At 36.3% G+C, this 27,838-nt stretch overlaps 1 protein-coding gene across 9 annotated transcripts; it reads left to right on the forward strand.

Annotated features, from left to right (window-relative positions):
* On the forward strand, positions 1-26,389 carry LOC113048261 (rho GTPase-activating protein 27-like). Of its 9 annotated transcripts, none has more exons than XM_026209993.1 (19): positions 1-286; positions 8,375-9,245; positions 17,077-17,541; positions 17,674-17,886; positions 18,604-18,690; positions 18,809-18,919; positions 19,238-19,327; positions 19,884-19,946; positions 20,495-20,559; positions 21,894-21,981; positions 22,439-22,540; positions 22,942-23,040; positions 23,161-23,245; positions 23,339-23,461; positions 23,623-23,721; positions 23,805-23,882; positions 24,365-24,499; positions 25,108-25,213; positions 25,393-26,389. In XM_026209993.1, exons 2-19 carry the CDS (start codon positions 8,433-8,435, stop codon positions 25,565-25,567), a joined length of 2,997 nt encoding a protein of 998 aa, XP_026065778.1. In that variant the 5' UTR covers positions 1-286; positions 8,375-8,432; the 3' UTR covers positions 25,568-26,389. The 9 variants fall into 9 exon arrangements, with proteins under 9 accessions (XP_026065778.1, XP_026065770.1, XP_026065810.1 ...); XM_026209985.1 differs by having other exon boundaries at positions 5-286; positions 19,241-19,327; positions 23,158-23,245; XM_026210025.1 differs by having other exon boundaries at positions 5-286; positions 17,737-17,886; positions 23,158-23,245.
* The last annotated feature ends 1,449 nt before the right edge of the window (positions 26,390-27,838 follow it).

The raw sequence follows: 27,838 nt of genomic DNA on the forward strand, positions 1-27,838 counted from the left end.
CACAAAGTTCTAGCGTGTATACACCCCCGCCCACATATAGACACACACACACACTGGCCCTGAGCAACAACTGTCAGAACTGGAACTTTGAGCTGTAGGTGAAACGACAAAGCGGTGGTGGTGATAGACCTGTCCTGTCTAAGACATTAAGCAGACTGAGAAAGGAAAAGAGATTAAAAAAATTAAAAGACCACGAATGGTATATGGATCTTACAAATGTAACTTGAACAAGAAGAGAGAAAAACAAAGGTGTGGAGAAGATGGTGTGCCGATCCTGCCTCAGCAGGTAAACTTCTGAGGTAGTTTCTTATTCATTCTGTCTTAAGGTACTTTGCATTTTATTTTTAGCCTTACGACTTTTGCTTGAAGTCTGAGATACCTATAACAGCTACCTTTTTCCTGTCTTGCTTTTTCCTGTATGCATGCTTAATTTTGTGAACAAACAAGGGATTCCCTCTGAGAGGAAATGTTTTAAACACTTTTGTTGTGTAGACTCTGGGGCATAGCCATTTCTGAAGTGAGAGGGACAAAAATGCCAAATTATTTTGGTGTAATTAACAGGTTTTATTTCTATATATATTTGTTTACTTCTTATATTTTAAATTGGCTAATAAATCAAATACTATGCTACTACACTTTTTTTAAATCACATAATGAAGCAGAAAATATATTTAAAGTTTCTATGGGATACTGTATGTCAGTTAGCACTGCATTATTCAGATACTTTGTTTATTACCTGAAGATGACTTGAAAACACAAACCATATTTTGTCGCAATCATGTGTTTATTGTCTTGATGTTATTTATTCAGTGACAGCATGAATGTGTGCTGCAATGTTACTTTGTGTTTTTCTGCACAAGAGTGCCCTCCAGCTTTGAGCATGAATGAAACATACACTGCTTGAGAGTGTTTAGCAATCTATAATGTTCCCATCTCCTCATTTTGGATACCAATAGAACGTCAGGTCATGCATAAACTCTTTTCTCTTTGAATTTAAAATGTAGAATGTAGATGTATTCACACTGGACTCGTCCCCCACACATCTCCAGTGTATTCTACACCCATGTGTACATGTGTAGACTGCACAGCGAGTGCTTGCTCTGCATTCCTGAGGTGACTGGGCTGGTGCATGTGGGTGTGGACGAAAACTGGGACAGCGCAGATCTGGTACAGCTATCAGAGTACACTGCACATTCTGAAGAGAATCTTATTTCTCCCTCAGGACTTTGCTGTGTGCACACCTCAGAATAACCCTTCTGCTTTTCTGAGGCCACTTATCGGTGTGCGTTAATATCTGAAAGCACAGCAGGTTTGGTTCAGACTCATACTTAAATTACAAGCATTTTAACTGTGCACAAAATTCTGTCATTTACTCAGGCTTACTTTCTTTCATGGAACACAAAGACAGAGTGGCACAAATAGATTAGAAAATGCATTGTAAAAGTTCTTCATATTAATTATTCACCATATTCCAAGTCTTCTGAAATTATAAAAGAGTTTAGCATGAATGACCAAGCAAAAAAGCTCCTTATTGGAATCAGTAGTTCCATGAAGAAACTTTAACATCCACTTGACCTTTTCAATGCACAATAGGTTCTTTAGATTTAAATGTTCTTCATGGTTCTTTTAAGAACGGTTCAGTGGAAGGTTCTTTGGGGAATTGAAAATGGTGCTTCTTTTGCAGGGGTGTCCAAATTACGGCCCGTGGATGAATTTTAAATAGGCCACAGCTCAGAACAAATGCATTTACTCTGGGACTGGTCTCGATCATACGACCTCTAAACAGAACTGTGAGATTCCTTGAGAAGCGTTTGGGTTATGGAGAAGGTCTTGGATGAAAAACCACAGATACTGGTTTAAAAGCAAAACCCCCCTTTTTGGAACCTTTATTTTTAAGTTAGTGGCTGATTATCTCCTCTGCCCTCATCTCAAAGAGTTTCTATCAGGCTCCATGCAGAAGTTGGAGATCATTGACATCAAACCTAGTGTTGTATGAATCCACGCATGCACAAATTAGATCTGATGATTTTCAACAAATAAGTTAAAACTGAACAACTTTTAAAATCTGAACAGGCATCATACACTTGGTGACTTTGTAAATAGTCAAGGAAAACTGGCCATCATACAATTAATGAATATGGATCAAAACCTACCAGACATTAAAGTTGTTCCAATCCCAACAAACTCGCACCGAAACGTGCTAGGAGACACATGACAAAAAAAAAAAAAAAAAAAAAAACCTTTTCTAAAATTGGCTGAAAATATTAGACCTGATAGATATCTTCCAACTTGATGGAATCAGAGTCGGACACTCCAAAAAAAATAAATAAATATATTATATATATATATATATATATATATATATATATATATATATATATATATATATATATATATATATATATATATATATATATACACATATAGTCTATGGCCATCATACACTACACGATTTTCTAAGAAATCTGTCAGCTCAAATCTGCAGACTGGCTCTGACTTTCAGCAAGTAGCGTCGACTTATACAAACTGTAAATTGGGGCAAAAGTCACTTAGTGTATTACAGCCTTTACACCACACAAAACTATCATTAAAAATATGATTCAACAATTATTTAGCATTGCATGCATATATTGGTTTTGGCATACTCACAAAAATGTAACAAGCACAAGAAGGGGAAAACAATATAGCTGTGATAATTACATATTTTTTTGTAATTTTATTTTATTTTTTGTGTTCCTTTTACCAGAAAGCCTATGATAGATATTTAAAAGAACATTCACAATATAATGGGGATGCTGAAGAAATTATTACTATATGTAACCGGAGATAAAACTGTATGTGTTCGGACAGCCCTAAATTTTGGTGAGTAAACGCATCACATAAAGAGCCCTTTTCCCCCACCATGAGCATCCTGTAAGAGAACCAGACAGCACAGCAAGGTCAAGTAAGCCGGCTATAGACAAACAAGGAGTTTCCGTGTTTAAACAGTGTTTAAATGGGAATGGCCTCCTCCAATTGTTCTACACTAACAGCCATTTTCAACAGAAGGACAACCCCTCCTCCCCAAATACAGCTTGTGCAGATTCCAAGATGATTTTGTTTTGTTTTTTACTGCCACGATATGATGATTCTTGTATTAATGTTTCTGTCATTTTTGCTCTGCTGTTCTTTAACTCTAGACTCAAAAGGTAGTTTTGGCTCTCCCTTTTAAAGCAGAATTTTTTTGTGAAATACATTAAGTAACCATTCTGAGATCCAAGTTGCCATTCAGAGTATTTGCACATCAATATGGAGACGATATTCTCATAATCAAATCTAAAGCAGTGATTTTGGCCACTTCCTTCTTGGATTACACAATGTCCTCCTTTGGGAGACCACAAGGCCTCCTCTCCATCCATTGCCACCCTTGGGTTTATGAAGTGAGGATGTGTTCTGGCCTTCTGTTAACTTCCCTATATTAGGAAGTACTGCTGTGTTTGCCTGCAAACTCTCTTGGTAAGATGTGCAAGGGTGGTGTTTCTTCATCTCGTCCGACTCTCAGGAGACACGTCTTGACTTGTTAAACAGCAGCTTATGTTGTATTGGCAAGAGGATGATAAAGTCTTACACACTAAAAAAAACGATTTTTCTCCTTAAGAGACAAAATAGATTTTTTTTCAGGGTCAGTTAAAATAGTTTAATCTATTCATCTTTCTGAGACTCAGAAGTGACATTAGTCAGTAAAATATAATTGTTTCAATTTAGGAAAGGCAAGGCCTATTTATTTATCTAGCACATTTCATACACAATGGTAATTCTAAGTGCTTTACATAAAAGAAAGTAAAATAATCATGAAGAAAATAATAACAAAAATAAAACAAGCAATTTAAAGATTTAAATTCTAGATTTAAATGTTACTAGTGTTTTAGCACATCTGATCTCTTCTGGAAGCTGATTCCAACTGCGGGCAGCATAGTAACTAAAGGCAGACTCCCCTTGTTTTGTGTGAACCCTTGGTATTTCTAACTGACTCGATCCTAATGATCTGAGTGCTCTGTTAGGTTTATATTCAGTGAACATATCTGCAATATATTTCAGTCCTAGGTCATTTATTGACTTATATACATGAGTAAAAGTACTTTAAAATCAATCCTAAATGTAACTGGAAGCCAGTGTAAGGACCTGAGGACTGGTGTGATATGCTCAGATTTTCTGGCTCTAGTCAGAATCCTGGCAGCAGCGTTCTGGATGAGCTGCAGCTGTCTAATGGTCTTTTTGGGAAGGCCAGTGAGGAGCCCATTACAATAGTCCACCCTGCTGGTGATAAAGGCATGAACAAGTTTCTCCAAGTCTTGACTGGACACAAAACATCTAATTCTTGCAATGTCTTTTAGATGATAGTATGCTGATTTTTAGTTACAACTATGACATGACTACTGAAACTAATGTCTGTCTCCAGAATCATACCAAGATTCCTGACTTGATTTTTAGTTGTTTGACCCCTAGAGTCAAGGTATGCATTCACCTTGAACATTTCATCTTTGTTTCCAAATGCAATTACTTCAGTTTAACTGAAGAAAGTTCTGGCACATCCAACTATTAATTTCATCAATGCATTGGCAGAGGGAGTCAATGGGGCTGTAGACATTTGGAGATAAGGCTAGGTAAATCTGGGTATCATCAGCATAGCTGTGATAGGCAATTTGGTTCTTTCTCATTATTTGACTTAGTGGAAGCATATACAGGCTAAACAAGAGCGGTGCTAGAATTGAGCCTTGTGGGACTCCGCATGTCATGGACGTCCACTTAGACTTATGCTCTCCTATACTCACATAATAGCCTCTCCCTTATAAGTATGACCTGAACCATTAGAGTACCATCCCAGAAAGCCCAACCCAGTTTTCCAGTCTCTCTAGCAGTATGTTATGATCGACAGTGTCAAACGTAGCACTGAGATCTAGCAGTACCAGCACCGTTATTTTGCCAGAGTCAGAATTTAAGTGAATATCATTTATTATCCTCATGAGTGCTGTCTCTGTGCTGTGATGCGGTCGAAAACCAGATTGAAAATTGTCCAAGTATCCATTTGAGTTTAAGTATTTGTTCAGCTGATTAAAAACTACCTTTTCTATAATTTTGCCTATAAAAGGAAGATTAGACATTGGTCTAAAATTGTTCAAAATGGTGTTATTAAGATTGCTCTTTTTCAGTAGGGGTTTAACAACTGCAGTTTTTAGGGAGTTTGGAAATGTCCCAGAAAGAAGTGAGGCATTCACCACTTCCAAAAGTTCAAACTTCACTTCCAAGTTAAGCACACCAAGATAGCAGGTTGACAATCAGTGATCAGATAGTGCTACATCCTTAGTAACAATGGATGAAATGTTTAGACCCCTACTGATGATTAGATCCAGAGTGTGTCCACCTTGGTGTGGGTCCATGCACATGCTGAATCAGGTCAAAAGTGTTTAGAACTATTATAATTTATTTTGTAGTTTTGTTTTCTGCATTATCTATGTGAATATTAAAATCCCCTGCAATTGCAAAACAGTCAAACTATGAGGAAATCATTGATAACATTTCTGTGACCACTTCAACAAAGACTGGAGAGTATTTTAGAGGCCTGTGTAAATAATAATAAACAGAATGCGTGGAGCATTCTGAAATTTACATTTCAGAAGTGGATGTGGGGATGCAAACTGCTGGCATAAAGAGTGCTTTACATATCTCACAAATTAACTGCTTTTGAGAGTTTCCCAGACACTGTAAATTCAGATTTGAAATATTGAATTCCTTTCAATTCATGAGTTGCAATACAAACTAATACAGATGTATCCATCTCAAAAATCAAAGCTTTTTAACTGGTTTCAAATCTTTCAAATCCCTAATCAAAACAATGAATCTATTTAATACAGGATTTGTATAATATTAAAATGATTTTGCAAATCATCGAATATAGATCTATTTTGATCCAATAGTGTGAAATCTCTTCAAAGAGCCCTGGAACATATGTGTCTCTATATTGTGGTTTGACATCAGTTCTGTGTTTAGAAATAAAAGTAGTACATTTAAGGTCCTTGGAAAATTGTTTGATTGAAGAAGTAAGCTTGCTTTGATTTGATACATCTTCAAACAACTACTACACACACTGGATGTTTAAAAGGAACCATAGCTCCTGACCAAGCACTGACATTTTGAATTTATTTATACAACAAAGTATATACTTATGACCATATATATATATATCCAGAACACACACACATCTCAAAACAGCAGAAAGCAAATGTTTCCTGCTGACAATGCAAAAGGAATGCAGTCTTTAATAAAAAAAAAAAACAGCCACCATGAAAACCAGTCTTTTAAAAAGATTAAGTAAAATAATGGTCATCAGAAAATGGAAAAACAGAGGTGTTGCAATGTAAGATTTACATTAGAACTGACAAAATACATCACCTCTCCAGTGCTTTGGCAATTAAGATGAAGATTTACAGAATTTGCTGGCAGCCGATTCCGAAAGCACTTTGATTACTGACAATGTGCTGTTATCTGTCTTTCATATTACAGTCAACTTCCTTTCCTTTACAGACAGTAGTCAAACCACATACAAAGATTAACAAGTGATAGAGGTCACTGAGCAAACATTAAACAACTGCTGTTGCATCAAAGTGAATCTCTAAGTACTTTGAGTGCTCTGTAAATAGATAAACTGATAAGGAACAATCGTATAAATACATAACATAATACTACAAATAAATGTATTACTTTAAACTTGTATACAATGCATTAAAATGTATATAATTTATGATGTGATTTCAGTTACTATAACATTCCAAAAAAGGTGTTATTATATTTTTTGAGTGTCTGTGGAGGTCATGCTAGTTCGGTTGCTCCAAGTCATTGATCAGAACTTGGCATTTAATCTCAGTTCTGTCAGGACCACAATTGTCAAAACGATAGATACTTAACATAGACTTTGGTTTGGTGATATGGTTCTGTCTATGCAGCCAATTATGAAAACTTAAGGAAAAAACATTCCCAATAATAGATGAACCATGAGCATCTTTCAAGAACAATCAGATGGCCTAAACAACAGTTTAAACATTAGCTTCTTGCTGCTGAAAGTTTAACTATAAGTAGCCTACAAGCACTTGCAGTAACAACCAATAGCTTAAAGCAACAAGCAAGTCTAGCAACAAACATGATCCTGAACACTTGAGAAGCCCTAACAAGCAAGCAAAGTCCCAATACACAAATAGCTTTAGACCTTCTGAAATAGCATGGACAGGGGCAGCATGCTCTTTAAGAAGAGAGGCAGCGAAGGGGTGCTCTTCTTTAATAAGCAGCTGAGAAGAGCAGCATCCCCCTTTAATACACTCCAGCTTACCGCCAATACCTGAAATTTAGGCAACAGTATGTTGCCCTATCCGGATAATCGTTAGCATTAACCCCTTTTAGTAGCAAAATCTAGGCTACATACAGCACGTTACCGATACGCTGTATAGCTTTAAGCAACAGCCTATCACTGACTTCAACAGCTTGATGGAAATAAGTCATATTTAGAATGGATTTAATTAATGAACATCGCATTCTCAATACTACAGTAGATTAGCCTTTAGCAGCAAGCCTGTTTCACATCAGACAGTCTTAAACACAGATTTAAAAAACAAGCCTCGGCTGTGGTAAGTTTAACTGGGTAACGTTAATGTTAACAGAGTGTCAAATACAGCACAAATACAGAGTGTACCTAGCAAACAAACAATGAGCAATATTTGACAATAGCATATTTGCCAACATAGTATAAGCAATGAGAATAAAATAGAAACTTAGCAGGAAATGTTGCTTAATATTTATGGAGTAAACATCACCCCAAGCTCAGCAAGAGAGGAACTAGAGGAAAACCTGACCTGCCAGAACTAACGCTAACGCTTAAGTTATTGGTCCACATCAGCACACCACATCATAGGTTCCTACATTAAAACAAAAGGTGAATGCGGTGCAGATACAATGAAATACTGGGCTTGATTAGAATTAGCAGTGAATTTTGCAAAAAATACAGTTTTTGGACACAGTCCTATGGTGAAAAGCAAAAAACTAAAACAAAAACTAAAACCGGTACTTACGTTTACTTTGTATTTGTGAAATATATGACAGTTCAGAAAACTTTATATATAACATTGTGAACGCAGCAGCATGATCTCAGTTTGATAGAACAAGGCTTGTTGGGCAAAGTCTGACCAGCTGGACCTGTAGAAAGGTCAGGCAAATATTTGTTGTTTTTGCATTTATACAGCAGGTGCTCTTTGCTCATGACTCAAACGTGAGGCAGGAAATAAACCGTAATCTGTGACTTCTGCTCAAATTGCTTTTTATGATCCCCTCATTTGTTTTCTACCTGCAGGAGGGCCTATCCTGAGCCTTGATTCCAGCTTGATTCCCTCAAGGGTGAATAGGGTAAGATGACGTCCTTACACAGTCTGGGCCTGGTGCTGGTGGAGTTTGAATATGAATACGAGGGACGGGATGGTCACATGGTGTCCATTAAACCCAACGAGCGCTACATCCTCCTGGCCAAAACAAACAATCACTGGTGGCACGTTTGCAAAGATGAACGAGCCAAGCCATTTTATATCCCTGCTAAATACGTAAAGGAGCTTCCACCTCTAGACTTCAGAGAGCCTGCTGTGAAGCCTGCGGTGCCTGACCTCACAGAGGCCCGCAAATCAGATGAGGTGAAAATTAGACTTCACTCCAAAGAGAATTACCGCAAGACAGACAACCGCATGTCGACATTTGGAGTTCCTTTGGATTTACATGAGCCTCCTTCTTATAAACATGGCGGACCTTCAGACTCCCTCATTTCCCTGAACACGGTCTCTGCCTCAGACTCATCACGTCCGAAGAAGAGGATGAGTCAAGCAGCCAATCTGCTGTCCGGCTCTCGCACTGAAACGGTGCCTGAAAAGTTTCGAGTGCCCAGCTTCAGCCCAGCTGACCCCCTACATAAACCTATCCCTGTCAAACCTGTGGAGCTCCCCATCATCAAGAACCTAAATGAGACCAAGCCTCACAGGAAGTCTCCAGAGCTGGAATCCCCAATAACGCCAGAAAGTGAAAGCTCTAGCTCAGAACCACTGCCATCACCAGACTCTGAGAATATTTATGAATCCATATCGGATCTGAATCTGGACCTGTCGACACTGACAGACAAAGCAACTGCTGGATTGCCAAACGCTCAGACCAACACATCATGCTCACCTCTAACAATAAAGGTACAGTTTTCTTATTCCTTTCCTGCAAACAGATTAGATTTAGGGAAGCAGAATGTAAATTAATTAGAATTCTTGACTAAAAAAGTCAAACTTTGAATTAAAGTTAAAGGGTCTTGACATTTTTTTTTTTTTTGAAGATCCTGTATACCTTACAAATTGGAGACTTCCAGGATCGGATGAAAACAAGAACGCATGTTTTCAAATACTCTTTGAAGCATTGGTTTCTCTTTCAAAATTTCACTTTTATCAGTTCCTTAAACCATACTGACCTATTTCTGTACAGAAAATCAGTGCTGTTGCTAGTAAGACGTGATAAGTTGTTTAAACCCGATTACATTCTTGCTTTTCACATACACTGCAATATTAACATTTGTCTTCTGTCTTGGATTGAAAAAAGTATGAAAGTAAGCCAGAATGAAATATCATCGTATTATTACAGACATTTGCAGTCTGTTTATATTGTTGAACAAAGGAAGTGCTGTATTGGATTAAATAATGACTTTTGTTATTTAAATTTTGTGTATTATTGACACGCATTATCTCAGTTTGGCAGGATTGGCAAGCAACAGGGCACACAACCTTATGAGGGAAAGAAGTAGAACAGGAAGTGTTTATAAAAGGAAATGTTTAGGAATTGTTATCAAAGTGGGCCACTGGGAGGCGATGTTGGTATGCTTTATAAATCCAAGCAAAGCAGTTGTTTTCCAGAAACTGAGTTTGACTATGAATGCACCCGGAATCATATCTTCTACTCTCTCAAACAGAACTTACAGACAGCTATGATCTTAATGTGATCAGGTCACCATCAAAGTGACATGTTATCCACTTAAGTAGTTGTTACTCGGCTGTTTTTGGAGCCAGGTGAAATAAAGCACTGAAAACAATGGGATATAAAGGAGAGATGCATAACAATAACGCCCTCCTACATGATATCAGAACAGGATATTATTACTTTTCCTAAAACAAGGGAAGGGCATATGGTAAAGCTTGTGCGTTTTAACTCTCATCCTATAAAAACTTAGCTAACTATGTCATCAAATGTACATAAAAGCACCACTACCCTGCAAACTGACAAACTTTATCCAAAGAAAACATAAGAATCAAGTTTCCATTTGTATTTGCATTGACTATGTTTGTAATGCACTTGCCTGTGGCTTACAGGTTATCAGGGCGCTGATCCCTTTTTTAAGGGTGTGAACAAAATGTAGAGGTTTGAACACTATGCCACAGAGTTCAATTAATAAGAGCAACAGAGCATGTCACAACAGGGTTAGGTTTTCTTTTGTGTCCACTGTCTCTATAAGAATATGGGATAGAAATACTTCTAGCAGACAATGTTTTCAATTCAATTCAAACCAGAGACAATATTCTTAACTAGCTAGCGCTCCACTACCACCCACGGTACACAGCGTGTTTTAGGCAAATTTTACCGGAATGCTAAGGGGTTAATTGTGTTATTTGTTTCAGAATACATTCATGGTGGTTGCATGTACACTTCAAAGGGGTTAATCGTTAATCTCCTGGGCCAATGTTAGCACAGATCCTGGGATCTGAGTCAGACTTCATGTGTTGTAGCTGCAAGGCTACTATTGTTAGCACAGATGTTTGCAGCTTCTCAGTTTCAAAAACAGTAATTGATCCCAAAGCTTGAAATGTGTCAGAAAGCAAGAGAGAAGACCGATAAAAACTGAGTTTGAAAAAAAGAAAGAGAGAGAGGGGAGATTTTGTCAAAATTTTCAAAGTATCATTCACGACTACCATGGTAATTTAAATTGTCATAAAGCCTCTGAAACAATGAAACTTGGAGCGAGGACGGAGACAGATGGAGAGTGAGAATGTAAGAGAGAGATATTTGGCCTACTTTTTATAGAAATAGCTTTCTATAGAAAAATGACTAAATATAGAATGTTCATTTCTGTCTCACAACACAATTCCAGGGAATCTAGTTGTTCCTTTTCATGTTCTCAGTTTCTCTGAACATTGCTACATTTCAAAGCATTTGAGTTACAGTGGACAGGGCCACTGTTTATATATATATATATATATATATATATCACAAGAAATGGATGAACGCAGTGATTGTCAGTATGCGTAATTGCTTCTAACTCTCTAACCATTTGCAGATCTAACAAGAATCACTGTAGTTCCACTCTTGTTTTGGGAATTTGTGTGGAGATGAAGGGGAGAGGCACAGAGGGAGTGCAGCTCTCAGTGCACCTGTATTAGGTTTCAGAGCCATTGTTAGTCTGTCTACACCAGTTGCAGACAAATGTTTGTCACAAAACCAGCACCGTACTAAGCTTCAAATATATCTTAAGGTCCTCAGATGACTTTATGCCGATACATAGTTTGGCTACAATTCATGAGAATGACCATGAGCTCAATTCGGGTATTGAGGAAACACATTTTTTCCATCACTATGAGCTGACTTTTACTGAGTCATTATTATATGCCTATAAACTATATGTAATTGTACCCCTATTTGCCTAGAAAACATATGACAGCTGGTCCAATCCTGCTACACTGCCTCTCAACCACTGGCACGTTTACAAAACAAAGGAGTTCTTCCTGAGGGCCTCCAAATCTCATTTCAGTGCTTTAAACCCAAACAAGTTGAGAACTACTCCCACCCTACCCACATAGGCACTGTGAAAACACAGCCGTGCGTGTCCTCTGCCTCGTCCCTGAGCGTGACAGATGGCCGCTGTAGGCTACTCTTAAGAGCTAGATGCAGGAATACACTTACAAAGGATACACCGCTTTCTTTTTACACCGCAAGTGAAGAACCTTTAAGTATTTGTCCTGGCAAAACAACAAAACGCTGTAAGTTTGGGAGAGTAAGAGTTAAAAAGAAGGAAAAGAAAAGAAAGGTGGGTCGCCGCTCCCTAGTTAACAGCCAGAGCGCCGCTTCAGACTCGACTCTTCTGAGGAGGAACAGGTGAGATTCATCTGACACGACCAGCGGAAATCAAACACAGGTATTACTACAAATACACGTCTTTTTTATCTAGCTTTTGACGCGATAAAGGCAGAATAGCGCGGTTTTAGACGGCTTTTATTATTGTAATGAGAGCGTTTAACTTTGAGCGTGAATAGTCGAGCGCTCGCGCTACACGTCACTCTCTCGCTCACAGTGTTTATGATAAATTATTAATTGACGCTGTTGTATTTGTGCGCTTTTCACAATATATACAGACTAATATATATATATATATATATATATATATATATATATAATTTCAAAAATGGTTTACTGATCTAACTTACCTGATTTAAGCTGATCTCCCAACATTGTTAAAACAGGCAAAGAGCGACCTGACAAACAAGGCTCCCCCCGATTTGAAAATGTACATTTATAAATAGCCTATAAATTAGGTTGCACCTTGTTTTACCATTAAGTCAGGGTTATTTGTTAGTGATTAAATATTGTATGCTTTTATTTGACAGGACAATCTAATAATTCATAAAACTAGGCTATACCAAAACTAAAATTTAAACCTGGAAGTATTTTGATATTTAAACGAAACCCTTAAACGAAAGTGGTTATGGAAAAGTTGGAGGGATTTTTTAGACTCAAGGGCAGAATTAGGTAAATCTATCATTTAATTGATTAACTTGTGTGTCAGATCATTCACGACAGTCTGTTTTGACCTCTTAGTGGAGCAATTTTGAGCACATGAGGCCACTTGCTCTCTGTTAGTCTTAAAAGCTGTGTTTCATTGATAGATTATATTTCTTGTAGCTTTTTTTTTTAAAGCCCTTCTGATTATTTCCTTGCACATTTTTTTGTGATTTATATTTCAAATGTGTAAATTTTGAAGCCTTTTGGATATGAATATTTTGCAGTTATAACATGAGCAAGGTGAAACCTCTCAGATGTTTGCAGATATGTTTAAATTTAGCATTGTGTCCTGAAAACTTTAGATAGTTTTTGAACTGTGTTCAACTGTGGGAGTCACCACTGACAGGTTTAGCTGAGCGAATGATTGAGTGGGGTTTATTTTGTCATTTTGTGACTATAGTTACAAAGACTATATCATCTGGTTTGATATAAATTCCTTTATTTATAATCAAACACTGGCATATATTCATTTAGGTGTGCTTTTAATCAGGCTTAAGTGAACAGCAATGAGGAAGTATATAAATCTCAATTTAAAAGGACTTTGTTTTAGTTTGTGAAGTGTTCCCGGTTTCTGTTGTTTGTGTATTGCTTTAGGAACAACTGTCTGTAAACTTAGTGATCAAGAATGGGGTCAAAATACACTGAAATGTCACGTCACAAGTCTATTTTAAGACTAAAGGCAATGTAAATGATTGACTAAACATCCCACTTAGTGCGCATTGATTTTTGGCGGTTTAATGTATGTTTAGTATTCATGGGTTTATATGGAAAATTACCCAAGGGGATTTTAATTGTCATTTTGAAATCAAAGTGTTAGAAATTATTATTATTTTTTCTCTAAAACATGAATTTAAACCCAACAGTAAACAATGAATAATTTGTTGTAAAGTGTGTTAGGTTAAGATGCGAGTGTTCTGCTTTTTCACTAAATCTACATTTACATTGGTCTGCGGGATGTTTTGCGGCATTTTATCATTAATTGGCCAAAAAAAAATTTGCACAGAAAGGTAATAATAGCATACCTTTCCTCAACAAGCCAAACTGTTCAAGAATTGAGATGAACTACGCAATGCAAGAGTTTAATATCCCTAAAATATGAGCAATAACAATAATTTGTGAGTTGAGCTTAATCTTACCTGTTCTCAATGCTTTTAAACCTGCCAATTCTAATTGCAATGCTGGAAAAGAAGGTCTGCTCCATTTACACACTGTGTAAAATATACAGCTCAGCACACAGGGTCACCTGAAAGTGAAATCAGGTGAGTTTCTAAACGAGCTTTTGAGGTTTTATTTGAATGACAAAACCGAGCTTTGGCCTTTAATCTAGACTAACCGATTGATTTGGTTACCCTAGAATCCTGTCTCACCCAGTTCTTTGCACATAGCTTGTTCAGCAGGAAAGAGGAAGTAAGGGGAGAGATTAAATTTGTGATGCAGTTCCATGTCATGAAGCCTTTTTGACAGATTGCAGGATGTTTACTGGACCAATGATTATGTTTGTTTATTTTAATTAGCATTACTCCACCTCAAGAGGAAATGATTGTTTAAGACTGGTCCCTCCACCCACAGCAGTTAGTTTGTGTTCCCAGCTGAGGTTTCTGTGTTTGAACTGTATGTGCGATCATACATGCGTGTTGGACCCTCGGGAGATCCCCATTAGCTTTCCTGTCAAATAATCTGATGTGACCCTCCCCTAAAGCCTGATGTTTTTTGTTTTTTTTTGTAAATTCCCAGTCTCTGTGAATCTCTACTAACTGTACACTTAGCCAGAAGCGGTGTTGTAGTTCAGCAGAAAAGCGTTTCCAGATCTTTTGAAACTTTTGCTCCTCTCAGGTGGGACCATATGTGGTCAGGACACAATAGTTGAGTTTTGGTATAGTTTCTGGCCCATTTTTCTTTTTTTATTAGAGTAGTTTTATTTGCTGACTGTTCGGATGGAAGTGAAAGAGATGATCCTTAAGGCTTGCCATACGCTGATGCCAAGGCTGCAGACCTGTCTGAGGTTTCCTAGGGTAAGCGGTAAACAAGGTAGCATTGTGAGACTGAGATATGCAGGTATTCCATCAGTGTTTGTGAGACTACCCTACTATGGTTTACTTAAAAGAAACTGTTGTTTACCCACCGATTTTCTACTTAAAGTTTGTTATTGCTAATTAACATGGCCAAATGGTTTACCTTTGATTTATAGTCTTGAACTGAATCCATCAATTGTTACTGGGTCATTCCTGTTTATAGATCCTTGTAAACAAGATTTTGGATGAAATTATGGCATGCATGATTTTTTTTATTTAAATTTTTTTGCATTTACATTTTAATGCAAATCCATCCCTTACGAAAGGAAAATATATTTACCAATATATTTCTTAAAATATATTGTGATATATTGTAATATATCATTTTCCCTTTTAATTTCTAATATTTTATATATTTGAATACATTTAATAATATATTGATCATACATATATTATATAATATATTGCAAAATATATAAATGATTGCCGCTTTCAATTTATTGCAATATATTGGAAAACATAAATATATCTTAGAATAAATGGCTAATATATTACATGATATTTTCCGATATACTGCAATATATTTTTGTTTCATAAGGGATTGCATGCACTTGAAAATATTTTTTGGGAGATAGATTGTTAATGTTTATTTTAATACTATGAGAATGTCATGGGGAATAATGCATCATCATAGCTTGTTCTGCATTTGTCCCGTTTTTTTTTTTCCAAAGATGTCTGCAGCTATATTTCAGCTGCTCATATTCAATTTCAAGCAGTGACAACTGTATCCTGCAGTGTCATGTGCTGTAATACATAAAATAAAACTGTTTAATTATTCTGTATGCCATTGTATAACAAAGTCCATTTACAGATACACATTATCATTACTTGCAGAGAGAAAGAGAGAGAGAGAGAGAGAGAGAGAGAGAGAGAGAGAGAGAGAGAGAATGTTTTCAAACCTAAAATAACCTTGTTTTTCAGTTTGCTGCATTGTAAACACACATTTAATTAATGTTACAATAGTTGGATGTAACTGGGTTCTTTTTTAGCTGACTCACGTGCCATTCAGATTATTGTGATACTTCATGAGACTGTACAGTTTGGCAGTGGACCACACTCCACCCTTATGTGTGTATCAAGCTCCTCTCAAATGTACATTGGGCAGCGGAAACCTCTGTCGGTTTTTATGTTTTGATCTTGACTTCCCTTCCCCAGAGAGTGTGCTGTGCTGTGGAAAACACATTATCTGGATGCTTCCTCATTTTGGAAGAACGTGGTATCTAGAGAAACGTTGACTTGGACTAAACAAACACGTTTTCATTATTGTTTTTGATATTTTTCATGCATTAAATATTGGTTTCCAATGAGATTCTACTGGTCACCAGTCTATTTGGCCAGCCTGTTGAGACCATGCCATGATAGTTCTAACACAAATTAAAATTATGTTTTCATTTTAATTACCTCATGATCACAGATGGTGACCTGATAATGGTTGTCTAAATTCAACTCTTGTTTTAAAAAATTTTAAGCAAACTTTCTGATTAAGAGCAGATTTATTTTAATTCAGTTTATTAAACTTCCATTGAGTGACGGCCTGAAGATGAAAGCTGGCATCTGAATCCACATAAACGTTCTCGTGTCTTTCCTGAATTGAGGGAGTGGTTCCAGCAGGATTTTCTTCTCATAGCTCTTTGATTTCATCAGATTTCTATAGACCTTTGTTCAGATAAATAATAGTAGTCCTTGCATGGGACATAGACAGATACACTCCTAACTCCTGTTAGTGCCATGCTCTGTGTGATGTGGTCTGTTCAATTGTATCTGTCCATAAAAGTTTAATATTTACTTGGTTTACACAACAGAACTACAGAAGTGTGTAAAGGGTGATGCTTTCAGTATTTACAGTGAAATATCAGCACATGATTGTTTTGAATAGAGGGGTAAAGAAGGTACAAAGTTGTTTCTTTCAATGTACATGTAGGACTTTTTCTGACAGAAAGGCCCATTCTGATGAGAATTCGTTTACATTTTTGTTGAAATTAAATTTAATGTGTTCATGCAAAATATACTTGATAAATATTTGAAGTGTTTCGTTTACATTATAACATGTTTCAACCAATATTTTATCTTTAAATGAAATATAGTTCTGTGGAAGCTCCCATCATACCCTAAATATGGCCTTTCTTCTCTCCTGCAGACAGAGAATGACCCCACCACGGCAGTGTATGCCAACGTTACTGACCTGAAGAAGACTGTTCCTTGCCCTTCAAACTCCTCTGCCTCAACGTGCTCGTCGCCCGGCATCCCCCTCAGTCCTTCTCCAGACTCCGCCTTCCCGACCAACTCAGACGAATGGCAGGTCCATACCGACCACGACAGCGGTAAGGAGTATTACTACAACCCTGAAACAGGACAGAGCAGTTGGTCTGATACCCGAAGCCCTGAAGGTATGGAGTCCGTGTCCTTCCCCACACCTGTGTCCACCCCATCCTCTGCACACTCGCAGGGCTCTGACTGGGAGCAGCTTTTGGATGAGACCACTGGGAGACATTATTATTATAATCACATTTTGAAGCAAACCTCTTGGAGTGCCCCAGAGCCATCGCAGCCTCCATCCTCCACAGACAGGGCACACAGTCATGGGAAGGAGGCAAACGCACCGGTAAAATTCTACCTGCATCTATATCTGTCTCTCTCTCTAATGTGATAATAAGATTTTAAATAATTTTATTCTGCAAGGATGCATTAAATTGATCAGAACTGGTGCTAAAGAGTTCTGTTTCTGCATCCTCAGCCACCTCTTCCAGAGGAGGACTATCCAACAAATCAATGTGAGGATTCCCATATTTCTCTTCAGCTCCCTAAGGATTTCCAGTTGCCCCAAATCAAGCACGCTGTCATCCCTAGGGCTGCTGTGGACATGCATAAAGACGTCCCCGTGGGCTGGACTGACTCTGTAGGGGCCGATGGAAAATCTGTCTTCACAAATGAACTCACACATGAACAGGTAATGAGAGTTCATCACAACACTATGTACTACAATGATAATACATAAGGTCCCAAAACAATGTTTTATTTATCGAGTGTCCAGTCTCTTATCAGAATCCTGAATGATCTTTGTTGTTGTTGTTAATGCAATACTTAATTATTATATGTAAGAGCTCTTTTGCATTTCATTGATATGATATCAGAGGTGATTTATTGCTGTTGGTTTTGTATGTATTGGTGCCCTCTGTTGGTGTTTTAATGATACTGCGACTGTGCATGTTGCAAAAAAAAAAAAAAGAAGAAAAAAAAAAAGAAAGAAAAAAATAGGACATTGTAAAAATTAATCAGAACAGCTCCATACAGAGTCTGCAGACATTTTCCAGTTTTTCAGCACTAATTTTAATGGACAATCATTGGTGAAATGACTTTAAATGTGTTTAAAATTGAGCTTGGGTTGCTACTTAATTATTGGTAGCTAAAAGTGAAATAAAAAAGCCAACCTATTTAATCAATAACCATGCTAGTGGCAAGAAATGTGTTGAACTTTCTAAAAGATTTGTAAGAGGTTCTGTAATTGGTCTATATCACCACACTTAATGCACCCAAATACATAATTTTAATTTAATGTCAATGCTTTCATGACCAAATCTTCTAAGTAATATAAGTAACTTAATAAATAAACCAATACATTTATTTCACAGTCTAACTCACTAATATTTTTTTCTCCCAATCACAGTGGATCCAGTCTAAGGATGACAAAGGGAAGATGTATTACTACTTAAAAGATGGGTCTAAATCTCAGTGGAGCCTTCCAGAGGTCTGTGTAGGATTTTGTTTAAACTTTTTTTAATATTGTTTTTAATGTTTTTATATTTTTTACAAATGCATATCTTGCATTTGAACTCTTTATGAACTCATAAGACCTCTGACTGTTTGTAAAGGCTTCAGTCCCGCCTGGGCAGCCAATCAGTGGAAATGGAATAGAACAAAATGCTCACCCCGTTTTGAACAACTGGAGACACACCCAGTTTAACGTATCTCAGGAAGACCTGGTGAGTCTTAAACTGGATCTTTTCACTTCTATAATTTAAGATATACACAATTCTTAGACTTTTTTTTTCATCCTGTCCTTTTTTAAATCGTTAACATTTATCTGTCTTGTGAAAACTTACAGGGGTCAGATACAGCTATACATAAACCACAACGTTTTTTACAGTTTCAGCAAATTGTGTGAGGGATGCCCTCAAGTCTGTTCTCTTCAGTGACCACAACAGGAAGGAAGGAAACATCTGGTGCCTGATTTGACACACCACCGCACCATTTTCCACCAGCTAATATTCGTTTATTTTCTTTCTCTTCATTTCCTCCAGCAGAAATTTTCCCCCTCACACAGGCGGATCGCCTCCGACAATGTCAGTGATGCATCTAGTTCAGGGAATTCACCAGAATCACAGCATTATGTACGTAACATGACCTCTGTTATTTCCAGCCCTCAGTGGAGCTTTTAACTCATGACAATTAGCTCACCAAAACTCATTCATGTGTAACAGTCTCATTCTTATTTTATTATCATTTTGCTCTCATTCATGTTAAGTTCCCCTAACTGAATGCTTTTGCATGCAAGATCGAAAACCGATTATAAACCATGCATAAGGTCATGCAAAAAAAAAAAAAAAAAAAAGATTAAAAAAAAAAACGTTCTGCCATAATCAGATATATTTGCTGATGCTGATGTATTTATCAGTGTTTTTATCTAAAAAATAAATTGGTTCCAGTATAATGATATGCAATTTAAAATATTCAAATATAACCCTGTCAAGGCAGGCGTTGCTGATTTGCAACAGTTAAAAACTAACTACCTTATTACTCCAGATACATTCTGTATGTATCTGGAGTACTAAAAACTTGTTACTAAAACTTAATTTGAGCCTGAGAGGGATAATGTAATTTGATCTACAAAAATGGAAAGAAGTCCAAAATTTAGTGAGAACCCAAGTTTTTCTTCCTTTTCTAAAGGATAAAAGGTTAAGACGGTGGAGGAACCTGTCCAGTCGCAGCACAGATTCACATTCTCATCATGTGCGTCCTGAGCTTGTTTATTGGGGCTGTTAAGTTGTCTGCATTGGTGTCCGAAACTAACATGTCATGCATTAGCTGAAAACTAACATCACTGCTTGTTGTCCAATGGCATAGCTGGAAAATAGCTTCATATTAAAATGTTTGTCTTTCATCAGTAGCTGTAGATAGTGTTGTTTCGTGGCATGCTGTTCCGTCATTGTTCATTTAACATGCTACCAACAGACCTGCACTAACATTTTTTCAAACACTTTTTTAGTTTTGTTGCACTCACTTTTCGCAAAATTTTCTAAAATGTAGCTCTTATTTGCTTATTATTATAAAATGTGGGCAAATAGTATGTTATTAACATTAAGCTTTAACATTAAACATTATAAGCTTTTTTGTTTGTCCTTGTTTTGATGTGTGTGTTTGTGTGTGTATGTTTATATATATATATATATATATATATATATATATATATATATATATATATATATATATATATATATATATATATATATATATATGATACCTCTAACAAACAACCTCTTGTCTTTTGCATACATCAGTCATCACTGGAGAAGGCTGGGATTCTCAACAAGACTAAAGTTGCTGAGAATGGAAAAAGGCTGAGGTGGGGTCTTAAATTAATCAACGTTTATCTTTGGTTAAACAGTACAGTCATACTTCAAGTATTAGTAGAAAAAAGCATGCAAATTAGTCATCTGTGTAGTTTTTACCACAGGGATTCCCAAACTTTCTTGTCAACCAAACCCATTTAAACTAATATGTTAACATTTATATAGTGCCTTTCAAATACCCAAGGATGCTTTACATAAGGTATATAACAGATAGTATATAACATATGAACAGCCAAACAGCAGACAGAGGTGAAATAATATGCAATATACAAGATAAGTTACAAAACAAGCATAGAACAGAAAATCAAGGCAAGCAATCAATTAAGAAATTTAAATAATTGAGTTTTGAGAGCAGTTTTAAAGGTCTGGAGTGAAGAGACATCTCAAAGTATGGGCAGGGACATAGGGAAGAATTAATTGTCCATAGGTGGACAATTTTACAATTTTACAATGGTGAAAAAAAAAAAAAAAGGATTTGCCAAGCTGATTGATATGTGTTTCAAAACTTAGACTAGAATCAAACATTATACCAAGATTGTGTGTAGTGGAATAAGGATGGACTTTAACTCCGTCAATGTTAATTGAGTTGTCAGTTTGGGAGTAGACAAGGGATTTAGGGCCAACTAACAGAAATTCGTTTTTTTTTTTCAGTATTTAAATTTAAAACATGTTGGGCCATTCATACTTTGAAATCATGTAAGCAAAATGTAAAAGAAGAAGGGGGAAACAGAATTGGTCTGTCCGGTAAAATAGATTTGTGTATCATCGGCATATGTGGAAATTAAGCCATGGCGCCAGATGATCTGACCCAGAGGAAGCATGTAGATTAAGAATAGAACTGTACCAAGGACAGATCCTTGAGGCACTCCACAATAAAAAGTGACAGAATGAGATTTGAATTTAGCAATGCTAATGAACTGTTGCCTGTTTGAGAGAGTCACTAAACTAAAACTTTTACCTGAAGTACCCCCTGTGATTTTAATTAAATATATTAATAATCTGACAACATTCGCAGGTTCTTGGACATGCAGGAAAACTAATAAAATATTTCATTTTTAATTCAATTCATGGGATTTTTTTTTTTCTGTTTGATTTTATTTTACTTTAACATTTTTATGACTTAAATTAATATCTTTTCAATTAACTCATAACTGCAGTTACCTTAACCCTGGTCTGGGAAACTTGCACTTCTAGGGAATGAGATTTCATATATAGATACCTTTATATATAACACAGGTGCTGAGAATAGAGTAAGATTAGGCATAATTTGATCTTTAAAGTGTTTTAACGTGTCTCGGCTCTGAAATCGCTGCTGCTGTGTTTGCAGGAAGAACTGGGCGCAGTCATGGACTGTTCTCCATGATGGCATACTCACTTTCCACAAAGACCCTAAATTTACACCCACAGGGATGTCTGTAAGTTTATTTAATCTGTTTATGTAATAATTTTGGATGCACAATAGATCAGTTATAGTCCGATATTAGTCGGTGATTGGATATATTCTGGTTATTTTTAATTCTGAATACTAATTTTCTCCATTTTTACATGTTGATTACCTTTTCCATCAACTTCAAATTAGCTTTTAAAAACACTGATAATGTATATAAAAAAAAAAATCTTATGCAGATCTTAAAAAGAATATCCATTTATCATGCGCTACATTATTATGTTGTGGAGCATAAAATCACTTGTAGCATTTAAACACTTTCAATTTCCGCATTTTATTTAGCAATTTATTGGTTATCAGCACACCTAGTTGGTCTCGTACATGGATCCAGACAAATCCCATACATTTGCGCCTGTTGATTACAGTAAGTCTGCTAAAGAGAATAACTTTAAAATAAACTGACTGCCATTGGTTGACCCCTACAGACCAAGAGCAATCAGATCGTCCCAGAGTACACAGTGGAACTGAAAGGAGCGACTTTATCATGGGCGTCTAAAGAAAAGTCAAGCAAGAAGAATGTTCTAGAGGTGAGCACTGTGACTCAGGACAGTCTTTCCTGTTCATAGCTTGTGCAAAATAAATAAACAAAGCACTTCATACTGTGAAAATTATTACATTGCTCTTCCAGGAATTAAGACTAAGTTTGTTTCTCTAAATTCAAATATGTTCCATTGTGATGGGTTTAGTCATTGGTAAGTGTGATTGGTGACCTTTGTTTTGGCAACAAAACACAAGCACTGCCAGAACTCTTGCACTATTAGCGACATGTGTTGTGGTGAAGCTGAGAACTGGCACAAATATTTTAATATTTATTGCCTTGATATGGATTGCTACCAGTCACTGTCGACTTTTCCCCTCAGAGATTTATCTATATCAGTCCATATTTTTTAATAACAAAGCCTGAAATATTGTCCATGTCACTGAGCAGCTCAAGACACGTCACGGCTCTGAGTATTTGATACAGTATGACACAGACAGCATCATACACGACTGGCACAAGATCATTCTGGACACCATCAGACTGCTGGTGAGTGACACCCCGCTGAAAAAATACAGGATAAAAGAAAAACACAAGTTGCTAAGCTTTTTCCATCCCATCACATTTACCCTTAAAGTGATGAAAATATGTTGTGATCTTTCACAGCAGGACCATAACCATTTCTCAGAGGACGAAGTGGAAGATATCCCAGAAAAACCTCCATTACCTGCAGATAAAGAAAGGAAGAATGAATGTCAGTAACTGAATCATCTGATCACAACAAGCAAATCACTGTTAATAATGACTCAAGTCAGCTTCTTTGTGTTTTTAAATCATTTTCTTATAGCATCAAGACTGAGTTCTTCAAGTAGCATAGACTTAGATCAGGGCCGTGTTCGCACCAAGCTGCGCAAGTTCCTCCAGCGGCGGCCCACCCTTCAGTCGGTCAAAGAGAAGGGCTACATCAAAGGTTAGGGTCAACTTTTGCCTCTTTCAATGCCAGCTGAATTAGTAATGCTCTGACTTTCAAAGAATTCAAGCAGATGCCAATGAAAATTTGAGACTAGTGGACTTATTCTTATCCTATATTCACAGTCAGTCATTTGACTTTTACTTTCTCTTTGTTCACAGAGAATGTGTTTGGCTGCCACCTAGACACCCTCTGTCATCGGGAAAACACTACCGTGCCCAAGTTTATGGACAAATGCATAAGATCTATTGAGAAAAGGGGTAAGGGTTCATGTCGCTGTGTGTTTACGAGTTCAGAAGTAAAAAAGTTATCTAAAGTGTCAGTGTCTGTTTGCGTGGTGCAGGTCTGAAAATAGATGGAATCTACAGAGTGAGCGGGAACCTGGCTGTCATCCAGAAGCTGCGGTATAAAGCAGATCATGGTAAACAAGAGCTAGACACATTATCACAATGACTTTAACTGTGATGTCAACCTTTGAACTGTATACATTCTGTTTATTGTAACCCTTGAACTGTATACATTCATGTAGGATTGAGTTCACAATGAATTTATAGACTGCTGGAAACACATTTACCATGCTAGCAATCTGCCAAGACACCTTAATTACTACAGTTACAGTTTTAACAAATACTTTCAAAACTTTTTCACCTGGAGGAATTTTTCGAACTTTAGAAAATTATCAGATGTCAAATTGAAAGAGTTTAGATAGTTTTTCTAAACAACTTAGTTTTTAAATTTTTTGTAATGTAAATAGATATAAACAAATTAGAAATAATGCTAATGTAAATGGTTACTGTTGTAAAATCACAAATTCATGTGAGACCACCTTATTATAGCAGTGGTGGATAAACAATGCTGTTTTTCATTGACTATATAAAACTTTCTATTCCTTTCTTTCTGTAGAAGAGGCTCTGGATCTGGAGGATGGCCAGTGGGAAGAGATCCATGTGATCACTGGAGCTCTGAAGCTTTTCCTACGTGAACTTCCTGAGCCTCTTTTCCCCTTCAGCTTTTTTGATAGGTTCATCGCTGCCATTCGTGAGTGTTACTGTCCGGTTTAGAGAACTAAATCAATGTTTTTTTTTATTCATTGCTTTTTGGCTTAAAGGGATAGTTCACCAAAAAATGTAAATTCTTACATCTTTTACTCATGTTGTTCCAAACCTGTATGCGTGTCTTTCTTCTGTTGAACACAAAATAAGATATATTATATAAGATATATATATAATATACATATATAAAAACTTCTTTCATTCACGTTTAACAGAAGAAAGAAACTCATACAGGTTTAAAACAACATGAGTAAAAATAATGATACATTTTTAGGTGGACTAGCCATTTTTTTCTTTACACATGATATATACCTAAAAAAGCTTTTATTTCATAAGAGTTAGATATTAATAGTAATAGATATTTATTTATTTTTACATGGAAATTAGTCATGTGTATTTACTTTGATGCTTTTCTAAATGAGGCAATGCATCATGAACTGTGAAATGAATGATTCATGATTCCACTTGACTCTATTGGATTATTATTGGAAACTGTAGGGTGTATCTACAAAAACAGCACCCTGTGTTTAATTCCCAAGACCAAAACCTCGTTCATGCATGTTTAAGGGCTCAACCATTGTATTTGTTTCCTAGAAATGAGTGACTACAGCCAGAAAGTGTCATATATTCGAGATCTGGTGAGAAACCTGCCTTTGCCCAACCATGACACCATGGAGGTTCTCTTCAGACATCTTCGAAAGTATGGACCTATTTTTTACTCAGTTTTGATGTGATGACCAACACATGGTTTTGTTACTTCCCTTTGTCTTGGGTATTAACAGTGATCAGGTCATGCAAGAAAACCTATTGAAGTACTAATTACATCCTCGCCCTGTTTACTGAAAAGCAGTTCTGACCCTATTCCCATCCGTCCCACAGGGTGATTGAACATGGTGAGCTGAACCGCATGTCTGTCCAAAATATGGCCATCGTGTTTGGCCCAACGTTGCTGAGACCACAGGAGGAGTCCAACATCACCATGCACATGGTCTTCCAGAACCAGATCGTGGAGCTGATTCTCAACGAGTTCACTGACCTCTTCCAAACCAAATGAAATCACCTGATGGAAGAGAAGCGAATACAACCATTAGCACCATCTCCTCATATTACCAAATGAACAAGATTACCGACTGTTTTCCATCTACAGATTGGATATTGACTGCCCCAATCAGTCAAAACCAAAGATCATCACCTCGAAACCGCCTTGTTCTTAAATGCAATGTGTATTTTTGGTCCTGGCGAAATCAAGAGAACAAAAAGTCGAAGGGATCATCTGCCAATATGATCAAATTTTTATAAATGGGTATAAAGAAGGAAAATTTCTAATTTGTCAAAATGTCATGTTTGAGAGTTGTTGAGTCCTCATTAAGAAATAACTTACTATAATTGCTTTAAAGGTATTAGACATACAGAGCACATACGTGTACATGTTACTGAATAATATACTGTATATTATTGCTACACACCAAAAACTGTTCCTGTGGAACTACAACATTTTTTTCAAACAGACAAGGTTTTTCCTTTGAGATGTCAGTGCTCCTCCAAAAATGTATGAACATTTGGTTGATTTGTCATTTTTCTATGAGCAAATTTTTCTCTTGACAATGAAAGCTGGAATGAATGTGTGCTTAATCTCCAGTAGCACTTCTGCATGAACTTTATTGTTGAGGAGACTGAGAAAAGAAAATGTTTATTAATCAACTGTTTCACTAACATTTTCCTACCATCTTTATTGTTATAAAATGCTGACAGTACATTGTACAGAAGTGTGAAAATTACCAATGGAACATTTTGCAGTAAAGTAAACTTTGGCTGTGCATTGCATGTTAAAAACAAACATTGTGGATGTAGACTAAAGCTGTACATATTTTAAATATATTGTTTTTTTATATAAAAAATATGGCTAATAAATAATTGGCAATTTCATACTATAACAGAGATAAATATATTTTGTAAATAAAACATATACACCATATTTAATGTTATGCAATTATGTGTGTAGCTTTTACACTGGTAATTACTGAACTCTAGAAAATATATAATAAAAAATATATATATTATAAGAGCGCTTACATGCAATCATTATAAGTCCGATAAAAAGTGTGTAGATCAATTTCAAATAGAGAACAGATATTATAACTGGACTATAGATCAATGCAATGTGAGAAATTATAAATAAATATGGTGCTTTCATTTGAACTCTTCGGTTCTTGTCTTTGTTACAGTTCCCTGTAGTATTTCTCAGCTTTAATCACCAGTTCGTCGGATTGTCTAACTTTAAAAAAATACGTGATAAAGTTATTTACACTAGTACACTGTACTACAATACATTATATAGAAAGCTGGTCAATGAGTCTTTATAGCCAGTGGTAAATCTGTTATGTAGAAAGGTGATCCGTGATTAAAGACAAATTCCTAAAACACAAAAACATGCATTAAAACGGTCTATGATTATGCTAAGAACTGTCTTTTTATGGACTAAAAAGATAGTCTTATAGTAAATTTAAGTAAGAAGGCTTATAATATAAAGGATGTAACTGTTACACATGAGAAAAAAAATTATAGAATTATACGTTCAGAGCTAAATTTTGTTAAATATAATAATAAATTGTGAATTTCAATTTAATTTAATATCGGTCATATATACAGAAAAAAAGAAGTAAAATATTCCTCGATGTTTGAGCGACACCTGCTGGTTGTTCGCATCGAGGCATGACGTGTCCGCGTATGGATGATTTGATTGGTGAAAGCCACCGAAGTTAGACTACTTCTGAAAGATTGTTGGGAATATGCATACAAAGAAATGACAAGCTTTGGCTGGGTAGTAAGGAAGGAAGTAAATAGTTTGAAGATGAAAGACCATGATGTTGCTCCTTCTGTTGTTATTCCAGCAATTTCCCCTTGGTTGTTCCCTGTATAAACTTACAAATTCACAAAGTAATAAAAACACAGGAGATGAACTTGCCAACTGAAGTAGTGGTACAACAATATATAATTCAAGAGTATTATTCTGTGTTACAGGTATTTACAGATGGGTCTAAGGAGCCAGAATCTGGAAGAGCAGCAGCAGCAGTATATATTCCTACTTTTAAAATAAAAATGGCAAAAAGATTATAAGACTATGTGTCAGTTTTTAGTACTGAATTGTTAGCTATCATCCTAGTGCTACAGTGGATTGAAGAAGTTCAGCCAGCAAGAACAGTGATATGTACGGATTCAATGGCTGCGCTCTCAAGTCTATTAAGTAAATCTGAAGCTCGGCAAGACTTAGTATTAGAAGTGTTACAAAGTTTGTATAGAATAAGACAGTTAAGGATTGAGGTTA

The sequence above is a fragment of the Carassius auratus genome, chromosome 3, assembly GCF_003368295.1.
Source record: "Carassius auratus strain Wakin chromosome 3, ASM336829v1, whole genome shotgun sequence".
NCBI classification, from domain to species: Eukaryota; Metazoa; Chordata; class Actinopteri; order Cypriniformes; family Cyprinidae; genus Carassius; species Carassius auratus.

What these genes read in the sequence shown, in the direction of transcription:
- LOC113048261 (XM_026209977.1), top strand. Translation starts at nt 8,433, where the DNA reads ATGACGTCCTTACACAGTCTGGGCCTGGTGCTGGTGGAGTTTGAATAT. An exon ending in GCTCACCTCTAACAATAAAG is followed by an intron (nt 9,246 to 17,076) that starts GTACAGTTTTCT and finishes TCTCTCCTGCAG; the next exon opens with ACAGAGAATGACCCCACCAC. An exon ending in GGAGCCTTCCAGAGGTCTGT is followed by an intron (nt 18,691 to 18,808) that starts GTAGGATTTTGT and finishes CTGTTTGTAAAG; the next exon opens with GCTTCAGTCCCGCCTGGGCA.